Source organism: Microtus ochrogaster, chromosome 22, assembly GCF_000317375.1.
Source record: "Microtus ochrogaster isolate Prairie Vole_2 chromosome 22, MicOch1.0, whole genome shotgun sequence".
In the NCBI taxonomy this organism is placed as follows: domain Eukaryota; kingdom Metazoa; phylum Chordata; class Mammalia; order Rodentia; family Cricetidae; genus Microtus; species Microtus ochrogaster.
This window is the reverse complement of record NC_022023.1, coordinates 8,502,647-8,519,248: the sequence shown is the minus strand read 5'-3', so window position 1 is coordinate 8,519,248 and position 16,602 is coordinate 8,502,647. Positions and strand designations below refer to the sequence as shown.

Sequence of the window (16,602 nt, the reverse complement as noted above, 5' to 3'; positions counted from 1 at the left end):
CTGGATTTGATGTCTGGCTGGGCCCAGTCACCCACTTAACTTCGTGTGTAGCTCAGGATCGCCTTGCATTCCTGTCTCAGCCTTCCTGGTGCTGGCATTAGAGGTCTATGCCACACTATGCTTAGTTTGGATTGTTTTCTTCTTGTTGAGTTTTAAGGGCTCTTTATATATTCTAGAATAGCTCTTTCTCAGAAAATAACCTTTGTAAGGGGGCTGGAGAGATGGCTCAGTGGTTAAGAGCATTGCCTGCTCTTCCAAAGGTCCTGAGTTCAATTCCCAGCAACCACAAGGTGGCTCACAACCATCTGTAATGGGGTCTGGTGCCCTCTTCTGGCCTGAAGGCATACATACAGATAGACTATTATATTATATACATAACAAATAAATAAATATTTAAAAAAAAATAACCTTTGTAAGATTTTTGTCTCACTTTGAGATATTTTTCATACCCTTAAAATATCTTTGGAAGTGAGTCTCAACAAAGTTTTCCTTTTTTGAATTGTGCTTTTGGTGTTTGATCTTGAAATTTTTTTGACTCTATATTTTCTTCTAGAAGTTGTATAATTTTGGCTGTGATGTCCATGGTCCGCTGTGATTTCCTTTTTGTGTTATATTAGGTGTGCGACCAAGTTCATTCTTTTGCATATAGATATCAATTATAGTATTATTTATTGAAAATGTTATACTTTCTTCATTCTTTTGTGACTTTGTCAAGAACAACTTTATTTGCTTGTTTGAGACAGGGTCTTTCTCCATATTCCAGGCTGGCTTTAAGTTGCCATATAATCCAAACTAGCCTGCAATCTGCCTGTATCAACTTCCTACATGCTAGGATTGTGGGCATGTGCCATCATAACCTAAGCTAATACTTAAACATAGTAAAATACAAAAAAGAAAATAAGAAATATATCCCCAAGAAGAATAAAAAGGGACAAATAGGGCGGTGGTGGCGCATGCCTTTAATCCCAGCACTCGGGAGGCAGAGGCAGGCTGATCTCTGTGAGTTCGAGACCAGCCTGGTCTACAGAGCTAGTTCCAGGACAGGCTCCAAAGCCACAGAGAAACCCTGTCTCGAAAAACCAAAAAAAAAAAAAAGGGACAAATAAAGTAATTTATAGGGTAAATTAGGATATTAAATTTTAACTCAGGTAAAATAGTAGTAAAATGAGGAATATGGATAAGGGAAAAGCAGCAGGAAGATGGGCAAGAGAGGAAAGGTATGTGTAATTAAGGGTTGGGAAGTAACAGGGAAAAGAAAATAAAGCGGTTAAAAAAACAAAGGTGGGCATAGCAGACATGCCCACTGTTCTGAAGGCAAGGATGGGAAACGTGTAGAGCTCGAGACCAGCTGTTCTATCCCATGTAGTTCATAGTGTAAGGTACAACGTGTCTGGATCTGACCTGATCACTAACTGTTGCACACACCTGCAGCCACACCCTGTGTTCAATCTGGTACAGATACAGGAGTGTTCTGGCTGTCTCCAGTCTCCCATAGCCCCTTGCTCTCTCCTTCGGTCAGCCGCACAACTCTATATAGACTCATCACCTGGGTACTTGTACATGCTAGGCAAGTGCGGTGCCACTTAGCCATATTGATATGGTGTTAATAATGTGCTTGCTGTACCTGATAAAAATAAGAATGTAATATGCATAAATGTGTAGTTTAAAATATGAGTATATTATTATTATTGTTGTTGTTGTTGTTATTTGCATTGCTGTAACCAAAATACATAACCAACAACTTGAGAGGAGAAAAATTTATTTGGCTCATGGCTTCAGAGAATTTCAGCTGATCCCAGGGAAGGCATGGCAGCCAAGGCATGGTAGTGAGAGTATGTGATAGTTATACACATGCTGGAAAGCCGGAAGCAGACAGTTCTGCCTCTCCAGGGGTGGATATAATCTACAAAGCCTTATACCTAGCAAACCTATTTCTGTCAGCCAGACTTCATCTGCTCAAGGCCTTCCACACAGCACCACAAGCTGGGGATCTGACCTGGTGTTCAAAATTAAGAGTGTACAGAAAAATTAGAACAGCTATAACAATGTGGAAAATAGTGTTTGGTGATTCTTCATGTCCTAGAAGAAAGTGTTACATATTTCAGTTAACAGCATTGTGGGGAAGTATGCTTGTTTTATTTATTCACAACAGAAAAATCTCTAAGAGAAACAATTTATTAGTAGAGGCTTCATGAAATGTGAGAAAGAGCAAAGAGAATAGAAAACAGAAGGAAAGGGCATTAATTGTTTCTTTAAATTTCGAAACTGAGCTAGGTGCTTTGGGTTGAAGGACGAAGAGTAAGTATGGTAAGAAGTATAGTTATCACTCATATTTGGTTTCTAGCCATAAACAAAGGACATTGAGCCTATAATTAGTGGTCCTAGAGAAGCTAAATAAGGAGAACCCAAAGAAAAACATATAGGCATCCTCCTGAATATTAACCTTCATCAGACGATGAAAGGAGACAGAGACAGAGACTCACATTGGAGCACCGGACAGAAATCTCAAGATCCAAATCAGGAGCAGAAGGAGAGAGAGCACGAGCAAGGAACTCAGGACCGCGAGGGGTGCACCCACACACTGAGACAATGGGGATGTTCTACTGGAACTCACCAAGGCCAGCTGGCCTGGGTATGAAAAAGCCTGGGATAAAACCGGACTCTCTGAACATAGTGGACAATGAGGACTACTGAGAACTCAAGAACAATGGCAATGGGTTTCTGATCCTACTGCACGCACTGGCTTTATGGGAGCCTAGGCAGTTTGGATGCTCAACTTGCTAGACCTGGATGGAGGTGGGGGTTCCTTGGACTGCCCACAGGACAGGGAACCCTGATTGCTTTTCGGGCTGAGGGGGAGGGGACTTAACTGGGGGAGGGGGAGGGAAGTGGGAGGCGGTGGCGGGGAAGAGACAGAAATCTTTAATAAATAAATAAATAAGAAAGAAAAAAGAAGAAGTATAGTAAACTGTAAAACTGGAACCACACTCAATTCCCCTGTCTCAGGCTAACAAAAGGCGATAGAATAGGGAATCAAGAAGGATGGTTCTAGGCTCTGTATTCACTAGAGTGATTCTGTTTGAAGGCGATCTATGCGATCTCTTCTCCCAGTGTAGTTTTAGCAATCCTTCACAGCAGTCAGTAATGGAGATTCCCACAGAGCTGAGTGGGCGTCAGGTTTCCCTGCCCTTCAGCGACAGGTTCGCATCCTTGCCTGCTGGCGGGTTACTAGAAGTGCATATATGGCGAAGTTTTGTAAATTCAGTATGAAACTGCAGTTTAACTGAATGGAAGTTTGTGGGTCCGGTTGATTATTAATTCCTTTTTACAGATTTGCCCATTTGGCAGCAGTGAAGCTGCTAGAGGGGCTGCAGAAATACGAGATGGATGACGAGGTTGGAATTGACGACAGTCACACACAGTTCTTCATAAGGCATGGTGTTGAGGGCAGCACCGATGCCAAGGGTGACTTGTGTCTTAGTGACGCAGACAAAGCAAGCGCCAGAAGTAAGTATGCTGTCTCTGTCATGAACTAGCCATTCAGAAATGCTGTGTCCGTGGGCTGGGGAGATGGCTCGGTGGGGGCGAGCACGTGCTGTGCACCGTTGAGGACCTGAGCTTAATCCCTAGCACTCATATGAAGGTGGCATAGTGGCACGCTTCAGTAATCCCAGTGCTCTCAATGCATGATGGGAGGAAAGTCAGGAGAAATCTTGAAGCTCGAGGACCAGGTAACCTGGAGTGTGCATCCATGCACAACGAAGAGATCATGTCTCAAGTAAGGTGGAAAGCAAGGACCAACCCCAGAGTTGTCCTTTGAACTCCAAACATGTGTTGTAGCATATGCTTGCCCGAGTGCACATAAAAGATCATGCGAACATATGATTGTGTGCACACAGACAACCATATCATACTCACACACTGCCAAAAAAGAAAGAAAGAAAAAAAATCCACTGGGGCTGGTGAGATGGCTCTTGCTGCTCATTTAGAGGCTGATTTCCCAGCACCGCTTCTAGTGTAACCCCAGCTCCAGCGGATGCCTCTCCTAACAGACACAGACATAAAAATGGACAGGAAGGCCTACACTTTGCTATAAGTTTGGAAATTATTCAAATGACACTGTCTACAGAGAGAAGTAATTTGGTATTTTTGTCCTAAAACTTATTGATAATATAAACAAGTACATGATGCAGCCTTTGGAATGGAAGAACGTGACATGGAAGCTCAAGAGGTTAAGTGAGACAGACATACTTAAGTGGGTCACAAACATGGGAAAGGACAACTCGGGAGTGCTAAGCCTAGTGCTTGGGGCTGGGTAGGAGGACGACAAGTTTGAGGCTAGTCCAGACTATAGAGTGAGCTCAGAGCAAGATGGGCTACATAGAAAGACTTCAGCTCCTTCCTGCTCCAGCATGAGCACACACACACATACACAACACACACATGCACACACGCACACACACACACACACATGCCTCTCAGTGATTTCTAAGGTTTGTTGGTAATGATATTTTTTTAAAGACTTATTTTAATATGCATGGGAGTTTTGCTTGTATACATGTCTGTGCACTGCATGCATGCCTGCTGTTTACAGAGTCCAGAAGGAGGCAGCAGATCCTCGGGAGCTACTGTTAGGTACCACGTGGTACTGGGAAGCAAACCTCAAGAACTACTCTTAACCACTGAGCTATCTCTCCAGCACCATTTCTTTTTGAGATTATAATTACAACATTTCTCCCTTTCTTTCCTCCCTCTCAGCCCTCCTACATACTCCTTCCCGTTCTCTTTTAAATTCATGGCAGATTCTTTTTGTCACTGATTGTTATTGCATATATTCTCAGAGTTTACCGATAGTCTACTGAGCCGTCAGTTGTTATTGGAGAAAGTGGATCAATTCAAAGGAACTTCTGTTTGGTGATGGCAGTCAAGGGGAGGATAATAAACAATTGGTAAGAAAATAGGAGTATAAGGAAAATGAAGTGGTGGTATAGGTAAGGGTTAGGACTCTGTGGTGACATTCCAGAAGAGACCTGAGTGATGAGAAGGAGCTGTACTGAGATCTTAGGAGAAAATCCTGAACAGCGTGTGCAAAGGCTGAGAGGGCTCACTGGGGAGAAGTTGACAAGATGGTTGAGAGCTGAGCGGGCCCAGTAGGAATCATAGGAAGAATTTAGGTTTTCTTCCAAGTCATTGGGGGAGTTTGGGGCAGAGGTGATGTCATTTGAGTTATGTGAAAGACGATTATTCTACTACTGGGGATGTAACAGACAAACTCTGAGGAGAGTATGCTAGTTCAGATGGGTCGTTAATTAGGAGAGGTGAGGTTTCTAATGTAAGAATGTGTCAAGGACACTCATTTAGAATTGTGCAAGATGTGGTAGTATCTGTGTAGTTCCCTGGCCTACAGTCTGTGATGGAAGCCCGTGACTACCAGAGACACATGGCCTACATTCTGTGATGGAGGCCCGTGACTACCAGAGACACATGGCCTACATTCTGTGAAGGAGGCCCGTGACTACCAGAGACACATGACCTACATTCTGTGATGGAGGCCCGTGACTACCAGAGACACATTCTTGTTTTGCTCCAGGCTCTCTCTGACACACACACACACACACACACACACACACACACACACACACACACACACATTTTGAGGTTTTAACCAGATAGCAGGAGTAAGGCCATACAGTGTCTAGAGGTTGGCTGTGGAGAAAACCAGTATCTGACCAGTTCTGCTTGTTTATGTATCTAGATTTCCAGAGAGTAGAAAGGCCATTTCTCTGAAGTCAACATAGCACTACGAGATGTTCCTGAGACTGGTTTCTCAGTTTCTCTTCTATCATCCAGCATGGTTTCCTGAATAATTTGGTGTCAGGCTGTGTATAAGCACTAGAGTTACACTGATGAACATAAACCATTCTCCTTGCTTTGGAACAGATTTTTCTATAACCATGGAAGTGTTTGTCATTTTCTTTCAAGAATATTTTTATTTTCTATTTTAAGTTATGTGTGTATGTAGTGTGTGTGTGTGTGTGTGCATGCGTGTGTGCATTTGTGTGTCTGTACACATGAGTACAGGTGTCCTTGGAAGCCTTTGGAGGTGGAGTTGCAGGTTGTGAGCCACTAAATGTGGGTGCTGGGATCCGAACTTGAATCCTCTGGAAGAGCAGCAAGTGCTCCTAACAGCTGAGAGCATGTATTAATTACTTTTCTGTTGCTAAATACCCCGACCAAACATTTCAGAGGAGTGGGAGTGTCTATCCTGGTAGGGTGTAGTTGGAGTAGCAAGCTGCAAGCCACAAGCGTGGCAGCTGGAGCAGGAAGCTGAGAGCGCATGTCATCAAACCCAAGCATGAAGGAGAGCAAGGGCAAACTCAACGTGATGGGAGGCTATTTGCTCTCAAGAGTCCAACTCAAGTGACTTCCTCCAGCAAGGATACACAGCTGGATTTCTTCAAGCAATCAATTAGGGACCTTGTGTTCAAATACCAGAGCCTCCTAGGGACACTGTCATTTAAACCATGGCAACCATGCTAATTGGTTTGTGGTTAAAGACTATCTTTCTCACTACTGGGGATATAGTAGACTGGAGGATGAGAAAGAATATAACATTTCTAGCTTCTCAGTTATTTTCATGATGACCACTTGGAGGATAATCTGATTCCATTTAATGATGTCTTAATGTGCTCAGGCTGTTGTAATTAAATACGAGAAAGTTAAACAACAGAAATTTATCTCTTACCATTAGGGACTGGATCCTAGATCAAAGTCTAACATGACTGTTTTATGGAGAAGGGTCCACTTCGACTTTGATGTGGCTATGCACTCAAAATGGAAGAGTGAGGAGCATCTAGAGAACATGGATGCCATTGAAGCCCTAAAGTGTTTTTCTCTAGTGATATCAATCTCATGAGAACAGTACCCTTGCTTGTAGTAGTAGTATGATGTTTTTGCTCCTTTAGGCTCTTGTGGGCCACCACCCAGCTCCCAAATGATTCACAAAAAGGCTCATTCTTACTTAGAAACGCCCGGCCTTAGCCTGGCTTGTGTCCAGCCGGCTTTGTTACATTATCCCTCTACCTTTTGCCTCTGGGCTTTCCCCATTCTCTTCCTTCTGTAAATCCTACTCTGGATTGCTGTGTGGCTGGAGGGCTGGCGCCTGATGTCCTCCTCCTTTTCTGGCTACTTCTCCTTTTCTCCCAGATTTTCCTCTCTATTCACTCTACCTTCTGGCCTGCCTCTTCCTTTCTCCCACCTCTCTATTGGCCATTCAGCTCTTTATTAGACCATCAGATGTTCTAGATAGGCGAAGAATCACAGCTTTACAGAGTTAAACAAATGCAGCATAAACAAACGCAACACACCTTAACATAATATTCCCTAACACTTGCTGTCATGCCCTTTAACTCCAGCCACCTTCTAAAGCCCTGTCTCCACATAACATCACACTGGAGTACAGAGCTTGAACGTGAGTTTGAGAGAGACTCAGTCTGTAGCAAATGGATAACGACTCAAACATTCTAAGTCAGTTAGGTTAGAGTGCCCCTCCCTCCCGCAGAATACGTTGGTACAAACAGACACCCAGACGCCAATGGGGCTGTGGTTTCTATTGGTGTTATGCTTTAAAAAAATTGAATTAAACCAAAGTCTGGTAATTAGAGCAAATTGTGTTTCTGTGGCATTTCTGCTGATGGTATAGAACTCTTCTGCCAGAAATTTGACTCCAGTGAAAGGTTTGCATTTCTGTAGAACTTTACAGTTATTGATCACAGAAACTGTATGGGAATGATTATATCTGTGTTCTCTCTTAAGAAACACTAATAGACTATATTATCTGATTTATAAAACGGCCTGGGTTTAGAGATGCTAAGTTACTTGTCTAAAGCCACCTGGTAAGTGGACATAAATAAGGCTTTAGACTTTTTATATAACACCCTTGTCACCACACCCATTGATTCCTGTAGAGAGTATTTCATGTGATGTAACCTTGATGTCTGTGTTTGGTCAGGGAGCCGTCATTTGTTCTAGTGAAGGAGACGGATGCTTTCTGTGGCTCTCTGAATGTGTTTGAGTTGAGACCAATCGAAGCACAAGCAGCCATGGAGGGCGTGAACAGTAGGTCTTAGGCAGGGAATTCAGACACCAGAGCTTCACCACTTTTAGCTCTCTCTGTTGCTCTCAGGGCTTAGTTTCCTCATCTAGGAAAATCAACAACGTTGCTATTGCTACCCCTACAGAATTGTGATAAGGCTTAATTTCATACACTAAAGAATAGGAACTGTCTAGCTTGTGGCAGAGGCTCAGAAAAATGTCAGTTCCCCTTTCTTTTGATCTTTGGAGGGCGCTTTTGTTATTTTGGTTGGAATATATAATTGTGCTTAAACTATTTTCTAAGAAAAATTTGAAATTCATGTCTAGATTTATTTTTTCCTTTAAAAAGATTTAAAACTTTCCAGTACATGGGGGCTGGAGAGATGGCTCAGTGGTTAAGAGCATTGCCTGCTCTTCCAAAGGTCCTGAGTTCAATTCCCAGCAACCACATGGTGGCTCACAACCATCTGTAATGAGGTCTGGTGCCCTCTTCTGGCCTGCAGGCATATACACAAACAGAATATTGTATACATAATAAGTAAATAAATAAATAAATAAATAAATAAAAACTTTCCAGTACAGTCTTAGACTTATTTTCCAGGGATTTGTGAGATCCTTCCATTGTGAATTCAACTAAGAGAGAGCCTGAAGATCCTGGCATTGGTTTTCTCCAATTTTTGAACATGCAGTAGATAATGCATGGTCTGGTACTTCTCATCTTAAAACACTGCTAAGCTTCTTTAAGCCATCTTGCCTATAGCATCAGTGTCAGCATCTGATGCATGTACCAATGGCAGGTAAAGAATCCTCCCACTGGCACTTCATTGCTTGAATCACTGATATTCATCCTTGTAAATATGTATGGCACTCCCATCAGTTCCTTCCATAAACAGCAGAAGTAAATAGGGCTGAAGAGATGGAGATGGCTCAATGGTTAAGAGCACTTTTTGCTCTTGAAGAGGACCTGGGTTTGGTTCCTAGCATCCACATAGTGGCTCTCAACTGTTCTCCAGTTTTGGGGTGTCCAAGGCCCTCTTCTGACCTCCACAGGTACCGGGCACAAATGTGGTCCATAGACATGCATGCAGGCAACACACTCATGTACATAAAAGAAAATAACTATTTTATAAGGCTGTTGCACACAAAAAGGAAGCAGATGTTGGGAGGGAGTCACCATCCTGTAAGCATATATCCTGTCATCTAAATTCAGTTCCTACTCAACTGTCTTTCAGTGAGAGCCCACAAGAAGATTGTGGAATTGAGACAACTTCTGGAGATCGCGGAGAGCAACTTCAAACACTTGGGTGGGATAACAGAGGAGGATCTCCAGCAGAAGAAAGAACAGCTGGAGTCTGAGAAGTAATGTCCTTAAACCCGTGCTTTGTATTTCAGCACCTGTGAATTCCACGTGAGGCTTTCTGCCTGGAAACATGCGCGTCCATCCTGCCATAGAGTTAGGTCCCATCCTTTTCCCCCCTAAATCCTTTGAGATGTTTTCAAGTTGTGAAATCATAGACTTCACATACCATCAGCCAAGTGTTGAACACACTCAGGCCTTTGTGATTCCAGTCTTCTAGACTATTTTCATCTTGTAAAGTTGACTTTATTTCTGGAGTTTTTGACACCACAGCTATTTTAAATCATTCAGCCAGCATAGGTAACATGATCTGTAAATATTCTTATTAGACTGAACTTCCCACTCAGAAAATGATGAAATCCATTTCTTTGTTCACTAAATTATAGGCCCAGCAAGGCTACCACTGTGCTGTCCTCACCGTTCAGTTACAGAGACAAAATCTCTGGCTCTAGCCACAGCACCTGTTATTTGGATAGCTGTCATGTTTTCTTCATAGTTCTCTCAGCCTGCTGACCCTGCTCTTACCCATATTCCTTACCCTGTAGTTTGTTCTTAACTCAGCATCCAGAAAAATTATTCGGAAGCTTAAACGAGACCATGATGGTACAGTGGATGCCCTGTCCTGGCTGCCTGCTTTACTCCTAAAAGCGTCTTTCCTATGACCGATGGGGCTGGTTTTGTTCTGGCTCTCTTTACCGCTATTGTACATCACTGTCTTACTCAACTGTTCCAGTCATGCTTTCCCAGTAGAGTCTCTGCTTCTTTTAGAAACTTTACAGATCACCCTACATCTCTCAGAATTCTTCCTTCCAAACTCCCACAACAGCTCACGAAGCTTTTAGTACTTAGAGCCTAAAGTTCCAGAAACTTCCACAATCCTCCCCAGAACAACATGGCCAGGTCTATCACAGTGCTGTGGGTCCAAGGCTCTGAGTCAACCCAAGCAGACAAAGGTTCCGCAGAACAAGATTTACTGTGGGCAGTACTAGACGTGGGATCTACTGTGTTCCCCATGGTCATTTCAGCAAGTACTTAAGAGACATCTGTGCCAAAATACAGTTCATTTTCCCACCAATCGTGATTCAAAGATTAGGGGTTTTCCCTTCGTGTTCCATTATTGTCAAGCAATGTAGAATGTAAGCTTTTCAGTCCAACCAATCAGATTCACTTGTTCCGTCTGTTAGGAACAGCCCTAACATGTCTAGAGCACTAAAGATGCATAACAGACTGTTTCTATTGTTTAAGGAGGAGATGGGTCATCTTTTGGAAGATCCCCAGCTCCCCTAGGGGTGGGGAAGGGGAGCTTCGTTTTACCCTGCAGGTAAAATGGAATCTGAAACCAAAATGGCAGCACTGGGGACAAGGCACTCTTGCCTGTTGCCAACAGCAGCGACAGTCAGTGTCTGGTACTATTTTCTGTCCTAGTTGGCCTTTCTGTTGCTGTGGTGAAACATTGACCGGAGCCAGTCTGGGGGACTTCCAGGCACACCTGTCTTTACGTCAGGGCAAGAATTCATGGCAAAAACCCAGAGCAGGAACTGAAGCTGCTTCCTGACTGGCTTTTCATAGCTCGCTCAACCAGTTTCCTTATTCCCTAAGGACCACCTGTCCTGGTGGCTCTGGCTGGGCCTTCCCATATCATTCATTTTAATCAGGAAAAATGTCCCATAGACATGTCCCCAGATCAGTCTAGTGGGAGGACTTTCTCACTTGGGACTCCCTCCTCCCACGTGACTCTAGCTTGTGTCAAGTTGACAAAAACTAACCAGCACAGATGTGTTAATCACCTGCTTCACATTTTATATTACTGTTTCCTGCTTTATTTTATTTCCCTCTTAGTACTTTTACCTTCCTGCAAACCATGTGTTTTGCTTATTTATTTGTTGGTCTCTATTTGTCCCAAGTACTTAAATTACTGCTGATTCTTTTTTTTTTTTTTTTTTTTTTTTTTGGTTTTTCGAGACAGGGTTTCTCTGTGGCTTTGGAGCCTGTCCTGGAACTAGCTCTGTAGACCAGGCTGGTCTCAAACTCACAGAGATCCGCCTGCCTCTGCCTCCCAAGTGCTGGGATTAAAGGCGTGCGCCACCACCGCCCGGCTCTGCTGATTCTTATAAGACCCTAAATACAGTTTACAAATAAATAATTTTATTTTCTTTAAAGTATAGATGCTTCCCACAGTTAACTAAAATAGTTCTTAGGTATATGGGGATTGACTGAAGAAACATTTTTGATAGGACCATCAAAGAGCTGCAGGACCAGCTGGCCTATGAGCGACTCCGCAGAGAGAAGTTAGAGTGTCAGCTGGACGAATATCGAGCAGAGATGGATCAACTCAAGGAAACACTGGAGAAAGTCCAGGTCCCCACTGTCGTGGTTACGGTTGGTGTTCTTAATACATTCATTCTTGTTGATAAATAGTGTTATCATTTATAAAGATATGGTGGGGGACCCGTGTGTCCTGGCCTGAGGCCTCTGCGGGAGAGGGACAGATACCCGTGCAGAGGGAAAGTTTGGGTATAGAGTTTATTTAGTGGGTAATGGAGGGGAAAGTAAAGGAGAAGGAGAGAAGGGGGGAAAGGGGAAGGGAGAGAAGATAGAGGCAGAAGTTGCCTCTCCAAAAGAAGGGGTGGGGGAGGACTGAAGAGAGATTTGCTTGCCTGGGGGTGGGGAAGGTGGGAAGGTTGGGAGTGGGCAGAGCTTGTCTATTAAAAGGGACAGGGTACCCAGGTAACAGACCAGGCCAGGAGATTACAGCAAATAGAACATAGAAAAGGCTGAGATTGTCAGCTTTGGGTTGGGGCTGAATTTGAATCTTGTCTATAATCTTTTTTTGATGTGGGTAAGCTTTTGGCCTATTAGAGCTTGCGTTGCAAATTAGAGCTAATAATACTTTCTAGAACTCCCATCAAGACTGTGAATTTGACATTCTTTGCCACCGTGAATAAGCATTATTTTTTACTTTCTGGAGCTGTATTTTGAGTTTCAAATATATACATTTTTGTTATGAAAAAAAGCCAAAATCAAAAGGACAAGAATCTAAATAGTGATTCCACCCAGTGTTAGTTTTTCTAGTAGAAGAAACAACCTCCCAACAAACCCATATCAGCAACACAAGAAACATAGGATGTGAACAAAAAAAAAAATAGTTTCTCTGTCAGCAGGGGACTTAGAGCCATTCAGTCTCACGAGACTAGACTTGGACTCCCAGTCTTCTGTAAGAAAAGACGCTGTGACCTGGGCGAGGTGGCGCACGCCTTTAATCCCAGCACTTGGGAGGCAGAGGCAGGCAGATCTATGAGTCTGAGGCCAGGCTGGTCTACAGAGTGAGTTCCAGAACAGCCAAGGCTACACAGAGAAGCCATGTCTCAAAAACCACTGTGATGTGGCCCTGGGGACAGCTTATCCTGACATCATGTGGACTGAGAAACATTAACATTTTCATCCTTCAGAGTTTCTGTCTTCGGTCATCATGGATAACTTGTTTTAGACTTCTGCTACCTTGTCTGATCTATAACAAAACTCCCTGGCTTTTTATTTTATCCAAACTAATCGTTAGCCCCTTAATCACTTCAGAGAATATGACACAATAGATTTGCTTGCAAAATGTTGAAACCAGATAAATGTTCTCCAGATGAAGCCTACCAACATGAGCTAAACTACCAACAGTTTAGTTCATGAGACATAGAAACATTTCCACTTATCTATGAAATGTCTCCGTATGTGTCTTCCTTCCTCTTCTCCCTTTGTTCTTTCCTTGAGACCGGGTCTTAGAGCACAAACCTGACGTGAACTGGGTAGCCCAGCTGCTGTCATTCACAGTTTCCACCTCAGTCTTCCATGTGCTGTGCCCCCAGGTCTGTACCACCGTGTCAGGCCAGATTGGGTGGTGTGTTGGTCACACAGCTGGAGTGAAGCGGGGACAAACTCAGACCCTGCCTTGTGGCCGCAGCTCTAGCTCTGTAGACAAAGACTCTAACTGGTACTTTTAGTATAATGCTAGGGCTCCTTTGTTCTGATGAATACTTCCACCTGAAATTCCCAGCAGTGTCTAACTCAAAACTGAATGAAACCAAAATTAACATCAAGATTTTTATCCCCAGATCTAGTTTCTTAACTGCCTAGTTTTGGGTTCTTTTTTTTTTCTTCTTTTGCAACAGGGTCCCTCTGTAGCCTTGGCAGGCCCAGGACTCATATAGATCAGACTGGTCCCTGCCTCCCAGGTGCTGGGATAAAGGTGGACCTTATGCCTGGCCAGTTTGGGATTCTTGAGGCTTTCCCTACATAACTTTCCCTCCAGCCATGAACTGTGGCTCACCAGCATGGTCTACCTTTTGCTGCTGCCCTGAAACATGAACTCTTAGCACAGAATTTACGTGTCCAGTCCAGTCCATTTGAGTGACCAGTCAGCTTGGTTTCCTGTCATTTCTTCTTCTGAAAATCTTTGCCTGAACGAAGTGGATTCCTCAGTGTGGATTCAGTTCTAACTTTCCTAACAGCCCCACATCTGTTAGTGCTTATGTAGGCGAGCCTTCTCAAACCTCGTGCACTTTCCCGCACCGAGCCTTTGTTCATTTCATTGATATCACAGGGTCCCCCATCAAATCCTCCTGCTCCAGGGTATTAGGCCCTTCCTTCTGCTTTGAGGGAGTCTTTCTTCCTGAGGTTGATGCTTCACAGTACTGAAGTTTGAATTTCATGAGATCATTTAACACGCTTTGAGATCTTGGGCATCATCAATATTAGGCATTATTACTTGCTTAAATATTAGGCTTAAGGTCAAGGCTTTTTGTTTCGCATACACTGTTTCATAAACAGTAACTGAGAAACACAGCGCCAGATAAAAGTTTGTAGTTACAGCAGTTTGTTAGAGGTGTGATTTTAATCTGCCCAGCTCCAAATCCACCACACACGCTTTTCCCATCACTGTTCTTGCCTTTAGAAGCCATTCACTCTCATTTTCTTATTGAACTTGTGAAAAATTCTGACAAACTCTACCTTTAAGAACTTGTATGATTCCAAGTTGAGTTTCAGAAACAGAGCAGAGGGAAGGGTATGGGGCCATGGTTTTGTTTTTCCAGACTGTATTAGATAGTAGTAGCTTCCATTTCATGTGCTGGGTACAAGAGTTAACTCTTGAGCACATGAGCAATGGCAGGGCAGGAATGCCTTTGGAAGTTACTCTGGCCATGAGCTCTCCCTAAAAACACATGCCGGAAGACTATTTTAGGAACACCTGTGTTCATATTTGTCTTGCCTAAATAAGGCATTTTCTTTTTTAAACTTGATTTAAAAATTTTTATGCATTTTGGTCATATTCCTCCCCACGCCCCAACTCTTTCCAGACCTCCCCCTACTTCATATGAACCAAACATACATCACACATATGCACACACACCCAAAACCAAGCAAACAAAGAATAAGACAAAAAAGGAGACAAAACCAAAACATGGAGTCTGTTTAGCACTGGCCAACTATTCCTGAGCATGCAGCCTACCCAGGGTAAATGGCACGCACAGCATTTTTTTTTTTTACTAGAATTATTCTGCAATGATTAACATCGAGTGAACACCTGTTGTGCTTCTGTCTCCTCCTCTGCTCCTTCCTATCTGCTTGTTGATTCTTCTGTGTTAGGTCTTGTGAATACCAAGATGATGAGAAAGTCAGGAACAGTGGAGAAAGGCCCCGTGGAAAATGAAAAATGTCGTAAAGAATACTGCACACACAAACTCAGGAATGGAGAAGTCAACAGAAATCCTAGCTCTGTGGGGCTCCCAAAATAGTACAAATGATGTCATATTAGCACATTCTACCCTGCAGTGATGTATGGAATGTTAGCCAAGATAGAGGCAGGAATGACAAGTTGTTCCCTTTGAGGTTGTATCAAGCAGAGATGGCACTGAATGACTTTCCAGGGTGTCGCCCAGCCGTATGATCCGGCACAACACGAAGCACACATAGTTTGGATCTGGGGATGTGGTTATACAAAGTCCTAAAGGAATTTAATCAGAGAGGAAAGTACTTAGCATGGCTTGTTTGTCCTTCATGGACACTGTAGAAGAATGTTAGCAGGCTTTGACTCTTCTCCTCTGTGTTTATAGGAAGACACCTGCTGTGAGTCCAACAGAGAGCCCAGGAGAGCAAGAAAGAAAGGGTCTCCTGGGGGCGCATTTGTGAGAAGGTGCTAGTCCGTGCAGGAAGGTCAGATAAACGCTTGATTTCCTATACTTAAACATGATATAAATGTAAATCTATAGAGCTCCTTCCATTCTGAAGGTGAAAGGGATTATAAAAAAAACCATGGACTCAGGATACTTTTTATATACATATACATGCAAGCCATCATTTATGAGTAATAATTTCACAAGTATTCACGTAAACTGTTAAATTTAAGATGGTACAACCTAATAGTCAAAGGAAATCCAATTCTAGATAATAAAATTATTAAAATGACACTATGGCTTCATAATAAAGTTGTATTTCTTTTCTTTTTCTCTCTCTCTCTCTCTCTCTCTTTTTTTTTTTTTTTGGTTTTTCAAGACAGGGTTTATTTACCAGCCCTGGCTGTTCTGGAACTCTCTTTGCAGACCAGACTGACCTTGAACTCAGAGACCCACCTGCCTCTGCCTCCAGAGTGCTGGGATTAAAGGTGTGCGCCACCAAGCCCGGCTAAAGTTGTGTTTCTCTCACTGTCTAGAAAGCGCTATGAACTACTACGAATGTGAATGTGCATATGGTTTTCAGAGTTCTTTGTCGGGTGTTACAGTGCACACCTCTAATCCCAGCATTTAGGAGTCTGGGAAGGAGAATCATGAATCTGGGCAGCTGGGCTCTCTAGTGATTATCTCAAGACGCACAAACATGCATACACACACAGAAACTCACCCGCCCATCCTGACAAAACGTTTTTATTCAAACGACTAGACTTGGAAGGAAATTTTACATAGCCAGTTTTTACCCAGAACAGCTTTACAACGACTACCAGATGTCACTCAGCAGCTTGACAGGACTGACAACCTACTCTCACAAAAAAGCCTGGGCTACACCTTTAAGAAAGCGCCCTTAGCCGGGCGGTGGTGGCACACGCCTTTAATCCCAGCACTCGGGAGGCAGAGGCAGGCGGATCTCTGTGAGTTCGAGACCAGCCTGGTCTA

The 16,602-nt window shown here is 43.2% G+C and overlaps 1 protein-coding gene across 1 annotated transcript in view; it reads left to right on the top strand.

The window, feature by feature from the left end:
- Ankrd42 (ankyrin repeat domain 42) overlaps nt 1-15,901 on the top strand; it is a gene marked incomplete at its 5' end in the record, with an annotated part of 38,660 nt that extends 22,759 nt beyond the window's left edge. Inside the window, 4 exons of the mRNA XM_005357598.2 lie at nt 3,332-3,507; nt 9,327-9,453; nt 11,686-11,830; nt 15,550-15,901. Coding sequence (XP_005357655.2) covers nt 3,332-3,507; nt 9,327-9,453; nt 11,686-11,830; nt 15,550-15,636 — 535 coding nt within the window. The remainder of the gene's footprint in view (nt 1-3,331; nt 3,508-9,326; nt 9,454-11,685; nt 11,831-15,549) is intronic.
- Nucleotides 15,902-16,602: the final 701 nt, after the last annotated feature.